Source organism: Amphiura filiformis, chromosome 2 (genome assembly GCF_039555335.1).
Source record: "Amphiura filiformis chromosome 2, Afil_fr2py, whole genome shotgun sequence".
Classification (NCBI taxonomy): Eukaryota; Metazoa; Echinodermata; class Ophiuroidea; order Amphilepidida; family Amphiuridae; genus Amphiura; species Amphiura filiformis.
Genome location: NC_092629.1, coordinates 49,953,564 through 49,963,526, shown reverse-complemented (window position 1 = coordinate 49,963,526; position 9,963 = coordinate 49,953,564). Strand labels below are relative to the sequence as shown.

At 36.5% G+C, this 9,963-nt stretch overlaps 1 protein-coding gene across 1 annotated transcript; it reads left to right on the top strand.

Moving 5' to 3' along the window:
- Positions 1-1,990: 1,990 nt before the first annotated feature.
- Positions 1,991-6,558, top strand: LOC140146320 (uncharacterized). The gene is made up of 2 exons (XM_072168120.1): positions 1,991-2,267; positions 5,012-6,558. Exon 2 carries the CDS (start codon positions 5,021-5,023, stop codon positions 6,488-6,490), a length of 1,470 nt encoding a protein of 489 aa, XP_072024221.1. The 5' UTR covers positions 1,991-2,267; positions 5,012-5,020; the 3' UTR covers positions 6,491-6,558.
- The last annotated feature ends 3,405 nt before the right edge of the window (positions 6,559-9,963 follow it).

Sequence of the window (9,963 nt, the reverse complement as noted above, 5' to 3'; positions counted from 1 at the left end):
TTTGCAAGTTGAAGAAATCTCAACTTCCCAGCGATATCGCTTGACACGTGAATGCGTCAACCAATCATATACAACCAACTGGATCTATTATTTTGCTAATTAATTTACCTTTCTCGATTTTTAACTTTTGGTGATGAATTAATTCAAAGCAATAATTATTGACAGCAACTGATGTTTTAAAATGTATTTTGTGGCATTTAGAATATTTTATTTGTCGTCTGCAATCGCTATCGCCGTGATAAGTATAAATGCAAAAGCGACGGGCGATGCATCGCAAAATTCGGCGATTGCAAATCGCTTTTTCAAAAGCGATTAATCGCATCGCTCGGCGATCGAGTATAAATTCAGCTTTACAGATGTCCAGATAACGCAATTCTAAGATTTGGCCCCAGAATGATGTCTTTTGAGCTGACCCGTGCAAAATGTTCCAATATGTTCCACAGGTCATGAGGTTGTCACCGAGATTGAGCCCCGTACCCCTTACAGATGTCCAGATATTGAAATTCGAAGATTTGACCCCAGCTGACCTTTGACCTGCCCCCCTGCAAAATGTTCCAACATGTTCCCCTGGTCATGAGGTTGTCGCCGAGATTGAGCCCCGTACCCTTACAGATGTCCAGATATTGAAATTCGAAGATTTGACCCCAGCTGACCTTTGACCTGATCCATGCAAAATATTCCAAAATGTTACTCTTCTCATCAAGTTTATTGTCACTGAGGTAGAAGTCCGTACCCCCTACATATTGCCATTTTCTGGGGCAATTCTAAGATTTGACATTGTTGATGTCCAAACGATTTTCGGGAAAAAAGCGTCATGACATCAAAAGTGTTCGGAAACCGATTTCGGACACTTTTGATTTCCAAACAATTTTCGGGGAAAAAGCGTCTTGACATCGAAAGTGTTCGGACACCGATTCGGACACTTTTGATGTCCAAACGATTTTCGGGAAAAAAGCGTCTTGACATCAAAAGTGTTCGGAAACCGATAATTTCGGAAAAAAAAATTTCAACAAAAAAAAATAAATAAAAAAAATTCGGGAAAAAAAAATTTCGGAAAAAAAAAAATTTGAAAAAAAATTTCGGAAAAAAAAAAAATTCGGGAAAAAAAATTTCGGAAAAAAAAAAATTTCACAAAAAAAAAAAAATTTCGGAAAAAAAATTTCGGAAAAAAAAAATTCGGAAAAAAATAATTTCGGAAAAAACAATTTCAAAAAAAAAAAATTTCCGAAAAAAAAAGAACAACAAATTTCTATTTCCCTTCATTCTCTTAAAAAAAAATCCCAATTTCCCTTAATTCTCTTCAATTTCCCTTAACTTCCCTCAATTTCCCCTCATTTTCCCAAATTTCGGGACGAAACTCTTTTCCAGTATGGGGCCGGTATAGGCCCTCCCCTCACCAAGTATCATAGCCATGCGACAAACAATGTAGACGTAACAGCATTTTTTAGCGTTTGTTACTAACGGACTAACGGACGGACTAACAGACGGAGAGACATGGTGACTTATAGAGCTGCTACCCGCAGCTAACACCCGCAGCTAAAAACAATGATTCCAAAAGGCCAAACCATATCTTCACAAGTCAAATAATTCTTACATAGCATCAAGTCAGGGTTTCATACTCAAAGGGTAACAGTACGGGAAGATTACAGTGGTTTGTTTCCAGCGGAAGAACCCGAACGATTACAATACCTAGCTGGGGGTGTAACCCCCCAGCTAGGTAAAAAACATGTGCAATTTCACTTAGTTGCCAGCGGAAGAAAACGGGAAGATTACAGTGGTTTGTTGCCAGCGGAAGAACCCGAACGATTACAATACCTAGCTGGGGGGTGTAAACCCCCCAGCTAGGTAAAAAACCACTGTGTGCTCGACTGCTCGTGGATTGGGTCGACGGAAGGTTTATTTAGTGGTGTGCACCCTATACCATATGACCTCTCACGAGTCGGGTCACACAGCTTTGTTGTGTTTTGCACAAATCACAATCGATGACTGTGACCAAACAATGCATGAATGTTCACTTCCTCTTCTCAACATGGTTTGCAGGCATGATGATGATATTGGTAATTGATGAATAACATTTCTCATCTTCGATCCATTGACTTCGTTTCCATTCTGGATTCGTCCTACACATGTATGCACCTGTCGGTACAAATTTACTGGGCACAAACTGTATGAAAGTTGTACAGTACTGACATGACCATCTCATAATGCAGTGAATGGAGTACTAGTCTAGGGCCTATGTAATTACATGTATATCACTGCATTTAAAGGTAAGTGGGACTATTATGGTTACCATAAAGGCTAAGGCAAAGTAAAATATAAAACATGTTTCTCGTCCAAGTTTTGGAAAAAAAGGAGGTATGGGGCTTTTTATTTTTATTTTTTTATTGAAAAATGCCCTATAAATTGCCCTATTTAGATGCTTTTTATCCTTTTAGCGTAGAAGCTGAAAAACGTGAAGAGGCTCTTTTTATTTTGTTGTTTTGAGATGTCAACCCCTCCGGTCATCACAAAACACTTCACAAATGCTTCTAATATACTATTGTAAAGGCTTATAAGAAGAAGTTGCAACTTCTCTAGTGTCTTTACAAAAAGTTATGACAGGAAAGATTGCAAAATAAAAATGCAAAATATTCAAAAAAGGAAGCGGGAGGGGACAAGAAACATGTTTTTTTACTTGGCCTAATGAAATGAAATATTTAGTTTCCCGTCACATATTTTTTCAGTGACTGAAATATGAGGTCATGATTTAATTTTTCATTTTATTTTGGAAAATTTATTATTGTCAAAACTTTCATTTATATGGCTATTACCTATATTGTTGATGAAACTGAAAGACCATGACATTTTGTAACAGATTGAGAAAAGATTTGAATTTGTTTTTATAAAATGAAAAGAAATTTGCAATTTTTGCAATCACTAGAAACATGAGGTAGGTCTTAAATTTACCACATCCTCTACCCCTAAAATGTACAAGTAAGAAAAACTGCTGATTTATGATCAGCAGGGGATGTCAGACATTTCAATTTTGATTATTTCCATCTCAATTTTCAGATAAATTGACTTTTTTTATGAAAATAATGAGTTTTGGTCAAATTGAAAAGGTGATGTGGGCGGGTGACAGGAAACTAATAATTTCATTAATAGGCCTTTAAGGCATTAACAGATTGAAACTGTCAAATAAAAATCTAATAATTAAATGTTTTGCAATTCTCAATTCTCAATTTTGGATGCAGGAGGGAAACAGTAGGCCTAAACTCAAAATCAATTGTGAAAGGCCTTATTATCCGACTTAGAAATGTGGGGGGGCAGGGCAGGGGTGTTTCTTGGATTATTTTTTGATGGGGATGTGCAGCCCAAGCTTCCGAACACATGAGTCATTCCATATCAAATCACCTAATTTTCAGAAAAGGTTGGCTGGTCACCCTCTCAGATTTTCTTTAAAATCACTTATATCATAGCCCTATGGGTCAAATGAACACATTTCAAATACTAAAGTATTAGGTCTCAACTCCTTGTCGTTTCTGAGTTATGGCTCGTTGAATATTTGATGTTTTTGACACAATTTGTCCACTTCTCATTGAAATACACACAAAATTGTCCTAAATACCAACCCAAATTTTAATATGTGGAAATGAGCCACCATAATCAAACTCACACATATTCAAAATACTTCTATGATGTTCCTCTGTACCAGAAATCAAAGTGGTGTCAAGCCATCTTCATGGTTAAATGACTGTTTGGAGATCGCATTGAAATACACAGTAATGTTCTAATTCCCAGAATGCAAAGTTCATCAATTTACTGTGTATTTCAATGAGAGATTCAAACACTATTTTAACCATGAAGATGGCTTGACGCCACTAAGATTTTTGGTACAGAGGAACATCATGCAAGTATTTTGAATTTGTGTGAGTTTGGTTATGGTGAATTATTTCCCACGAGGTCAAATGGGGTCACGAACGGGGGGTCTTTTGGCTGAGGCATCTTTGAGCCCCTGTGAATTTTTTATTAAGCCAATAAGTGGTCTACCCTGCTATAGGGGGTCACACCTGAACCTATATTGCCTACTAAAGGCAAAATAGATGATGTCTCACATCTGGTATGAAGAGGAGGGGGGTCAAAAACAGGAATATGTCATGTGCGTCAGCACGAACATGCATTTTTATATGTCTATATCAGCAAATGGGGGCGAGCTACATTGTTTATGAGTCCGGAATCTGGTTATTTGGGTCAAAGACACCCTAGATTCCAATTTGTAGCCCTGTAGCTTACCCCTAGGGTAAGATAGGATGTCTAAACTCGGAAGAAAATTAATGTCGCGACACGCGTGCCCAAAAAGGGGGGGTCTGACCCAATTTTCAATAGGCTGGTTCTCGGAAACGACAAGGAGTAGAGACCTACCGTTTGAAATGTGTTCATTTGGCACATAGGACTATGATATAAGTGATTTTAAACAAAATCTGAGAGGGTGACCAGCCAACCCATTAGGTGATTTGAGATGGACTGCCCCACATACCCATTTCTAAGGGTAATTTTACTGAAAATAGCGACAAGGGACCCATATCTAAAGATTTTCAGGAAGGACCCATATCTACGGATTTGAGGTTGAAAATACCGTAGTATAAAAGCAACATGTTTTCCCACATAGCATGGAAAATCTAAAAGGGAGACCCATGTCTAAGGATTTTTTTCTTCAAAACATAGACCCATGTCCAAGGATTTTTAGTGGAAAACCTACCCATTCCGGGAATGGGCGCACCTCCCCGTACGTTGAGGTGTCAAAATGTGCAGAAATATATTCTGCTTCCAATACACTTTACAGATTTGTAATACAATTTTAAAAATACGTTCTTGAATAATGGCCATTATTTAAAGGGGGCAATTACTTTTTTTGAGATGTTTATATTAAATACATGTACGCATTCATTGTTATTGAAATAATTATATTAGTATTTTGATATGCTGAAACTTAAAAAGTGTATAACAATAATGTATATTTTTTTATTTTCAGACCAACATCATGACAAGACTAAAGAAGCAATGGAAATTGTCTGCTCTAGAATGCAAGTATTGTAATCAATGGTTTGAAAGTATCTCTCGCTATCTGTCTCATAAACACAGACATGAACAACGCATTAGAGCATACTGGTACAGAAAATCATGTGATCAGATACTACCAAACACTGATCATGACAAAAACCAAAATATACAGCCACAGTATGCAGCATGTGACGACTTGACTGCCATCCGTTATGGTGACCCCAAGGGAACGACCCTCACGCACAATATCCAACACGACAAGTTCACTTGTCAATATTGCGGAAAGAGGTTTGAAAATTTAACTTCGAAATATGGCCATGAAATGATCCACACAGGTGTGAACCCTTTCTTCTATAACCCATACAGCCATTTCGGTAGAGTCAAATGGCAGGAAGTGTACACTGGACAGATTACACACCAGTGCGGTTACTGCGACAGACAATTTGATAATGACTATAAAAAGAAACGCCATGAATTGACCCACACCAGAGGGAAACCTCACAAATGTAGCTATTGCAGTCAGTCCTTTTTGAAACTGGAAACAAAGAAACGGCATGAATCAAAACACGGACAAAAACCTGCCGTCAAATGGCAGGAAGTGTACACTGGACAGATTACACACCAGTGTGGTTATTGCGACAAAAAATTCGATAATGACTATAAAAAGAAACGACATGAATTGACACACACCCGAGGAAAACCTCACAAATGTAGCTATTGCAGTCAGTCCTTTTTGAAACTGGAAACAAAGAAACGGCATGAATCGAAACACGGACAAAAACCTCACAAGTGTATTTACTGCGAGAAATCATTCAGTAACCTGGGTGGTAAGAAACTACATGAAATGACACACACAGGTGAAAAACCGGTTAAATGTAGCTACTGCGATAAAGCGTTCCGGCAACTGGTTAATAAGAAACAGCACGAGCTGATACACACAGGTGAGAAACCTCATAAGTGTGGTTACTGTGACAAATCATTTAATCATCCTGGTCTGAAGAAACGACATGAAATGGTACATACAGGTGAAAAACCTCACACGTGTTGCTATTGTGATAAAATATTCTATCAATTGAGTCACAAGAAAGAGCATGAATTGACACACACAGGAGAAAAAACGTATAAATGTAGCTACTGCGACAAGTCATTCCCTAATTTGAGTATGAAGAAACGACATGAAAAGATACATCAAGAGAAACATCACCAGTGTAGCTACTGCAACAAATCATTCAATCGTATGTACGCCAAGAAACAGCATGAAATGACACATACCGGAGACAAACCTCACAAGTGTAGCTACTGTGACAAATCCTTTGGACAACTTGGTAACAAGAAGCTTCATGAAATGACACATACCGGAGAAAAACCTCACTTGTGTAGCTTTTGTGGCAAATCATTTAGTCATCCGAGGAGCTTGAAACGTCATGAAATTTTATGTACACACACATGAATCTTGTACTTGTATGCAACTGGGACCCAGTCATGCTACATTTTGCAACCATATCAGCCCTCAATGCCACCTGTCCGTATGCACAAAAGAGTTAGACTGGTTCTAAAGTGAGACCAGGTCTAAGTGGAATTTAGTTCCAGGAGAAAGGACATTTTTCTTAAAGGGGTACTACACCTCGATAAATTTAGTGTCTATTTTGCATTTTCTCAAAACTAATAACACAGTGGTAACAAAGTTACGTTTATAGGGGCAAGGAATCCAATTACTACACTGGAATTTCAGTGACCCAAGACAAGCGGTTCGTTATTTATGATAAGAAAAGAGGTACCGCTAGAATGTACCTCATTTTCTTTCATATAAACTGAAGCGCTTGTCTTTGGTCACTGAAATTTCAGTGTAGTAATTAGATTCCTTGCCCCAATAATATAACCTTTGTTACCAATGTGTTATTATTTTTTGAGAAAAATGCAAAAATAGTCACAAATTTACCACAGGGGTGTAGTACCCCCTTAACATTTGCTTTACATGTATGTTATTTTCTATTATTTTTGTACTTTGCATATTGCATTTAAATCTTTAGAATTTGCTAGCTACTCTAGAGGAAATATTAAAGAGTACAAATGTAAAGGACCAGTCCTGATGGAACTTAATTCCACTTTAATAGACCAGGTCTAACTTTAGACTAGGTCTAACTCTTTTGTGCATACGGACCATACGGCTAAGTTTAGGGTAGGCGTATTGCAGCCCATTATCGTTGCAAAAGATAATGATGCGATCCACACAGGGGTAATCCCGCAGCCCGCACAATGTAACCAAGACAAAACAAAACCCATTATAAATGCATCAAAAAAAGTAACTACCTTTGTACAAGGAGATTTTTGTGGGACATGAGAACACATCAGACACATGAAATTGCATTCTGAATACAAGGAATATCAAATAATTTTGATATTTTTTTATATGGACATTTACATTTTTGGCATTTAACAGTCCTCAAAGTAAACTTTATCAATCTAATGAAAATGTACTTCAAGTGTATGTAGCTGGGAGGAAAAGCCCGGGGAAAAGCCATCCATCATTTGAAAATTTTGACCTTTCATATTGAAGATACATTTTTCCCAAAAAAAGACCTAAAAATGGTCGCAATATATGATATTCAATAAGTTGTTACTTAAGATGGGTGACCTGATCAACAGCCTGCCCCCCCCCACCCCCAAGATTTCCTATCAAAATGGAGATTTTGGAATAAGAAGAAAGCTCATATTTTTCTTATAATCCAAGTGAAATTTTAGGCCCAAATTACATTCTGTTTAGATGTTCAGGAATGAAAAAGTGATAGCCTCATCCCCAAATGTGGAATACCACACATACCATTGTATTGGTCATTGTGAAGCACATTTATACTTCTGATATCAAAACAGCTAGTGCAATTTACCTCAAAACTTGGGAATTTGATTATTTTGGTACAGGCCTCAATTTGAGGTACAAAACACAAAACGACAAAATCTGACCACCTTAATGTCAAATTGAAACATGAAAATCTCAATATTTATTTTACCAACAAGGTCCTACAAACAATTGCAGTGGTAAAGTTAGATTCAAAATGTCCAGTGTGGTAGGTAATACCAACAGATGGGCACAAAAATTAATTACTGTACAGGTTGGATTTAGGCCTTTGATTTGCATACATGCATGTGCAAAATCAAATGCTTGTTTTCAAAGTTGTATATATGTGACACGATCTGGTCCACGGGGGCCAAAGGTGGCAAATTTGAAATTGAGATAAAGGAAAAAAATGTGGAGTAAAAAAACAATAAAATACATAAGAAATTAGACATCACGAAACTTCCATCCAAGTATTCTTCCATTATATGAAAGCCTAATGCTTGTATAAGGTAATAGTTATAGTAACTCAATTTTCAAAAATACCTCCTTTGGCCCAATGGACCAGATCATGTCACATATAATATATCCAATATCATTAGGTTTGCTATCTATTCCATAACATTTTGCTACTGGTTATCAAAATGTTTATTATTTATGCATTGTATAATTTTGTATAATTTTACATAATTTATTTTATCTTGTGATGTTTCTACAAGGCTTATTTTTGTTTTGTTTTTGTTTTTCTAAATGTATTCATTTGTTTTGTGTTACTTTTTATTATTTATAATTGAATACCTGAGTGGAAGAAGGGCCCAACTCCAAATTTTTACAAAAATGAGTTAGACCCAGCATTTTATTGCCAGCAGACTGTTCTTCCTTGTGTGTGAAAGATGAGCCAAAATTCACTCTCTAAATAGTCTTCCACATAAACTTAATCATGGTTTTCATGGAAGAAAGGCCCAACTCCATGGAGTTGGGCCCTTCTTCCACAAATATTGGATTAAAGAGGAATTTTGTTCATCCATGAAATCTGCTTTTCACTACAATAAACTTTCTTGTTAACATATTACATGCTTCTACTTGAGCAATTAATGGATAATTACCTAATTTCTGTAGCTATTTATAACACATCTGCTTATGGAACTGCCACTTGCAAGTATATTAGTGGAAGTCTAAGGGCCCAACTCCAGCTCGAATTAAGACCTGTACCGTTGCCAGTGTTGTAGGTCTCGAGACCAGGTCTCGGTCTCGAGACCATCTCGAGACCTGATTTTGCAGGTCTCGGGTCTCGGATGTCAAGGTCTCGGTCTCGGTCTGGTCTCGGTCTCGGTCTCGGACATCAAAAGTCTCGGTCTCGGATGATTTTAAGTTCGAGACCTGTCGAGACCTGAAGAAAAAGTATTAATTTTCTGTTGTTCTTTATAACTTATTTTGTACCAAAATTTCATTGAATGTTGAAAATAATCATTGTATTGAAATACACTCAACTTTAATATGTAGGCCCTACTGTTCATGTTTATAGGCCTACTGCCAATTTTTTAAAATTTTTGACTGCATATTAAATACAAATAGTTTAAATTATGAGAGAGTAATCATGCGTAAAATTGGCAAAAACATGTTTGCCCTAAAATAATAATATTATCATTTCCTGTTTTTTAAATTAATTAGTGAGAGTTAATAGGCCTATACTGCATTATTTTGCCATTTTACATAATTATATTATATATGTAAAATGGCAAAATAATGCAGTATAGGCCCCATTTTACATTTAATTATATTATATGTAAAATAGCAAAATAATGCAGTATAATAGGCCTATATGTAAAATGGCAAGATAATGCAGTATAGGCCTATTAACTTTCACTAATTAATTTTTAAAAATAGGAAATGATTAAATATTAGTACACTGATAAATAGTTTATAATTTTAATTACACATGGACACTGACAGTGGACACCCCTCTGGCTAATGCCTTGAATGCAAAACAGTTTGTCACTTTCGTTGTTGCTTTTAGTGATTTAAAATAAAATCTACTATAGGTTCAACTTCAGATTGAATCAGAGAATGTCTGGGGCTGATTTCTACGT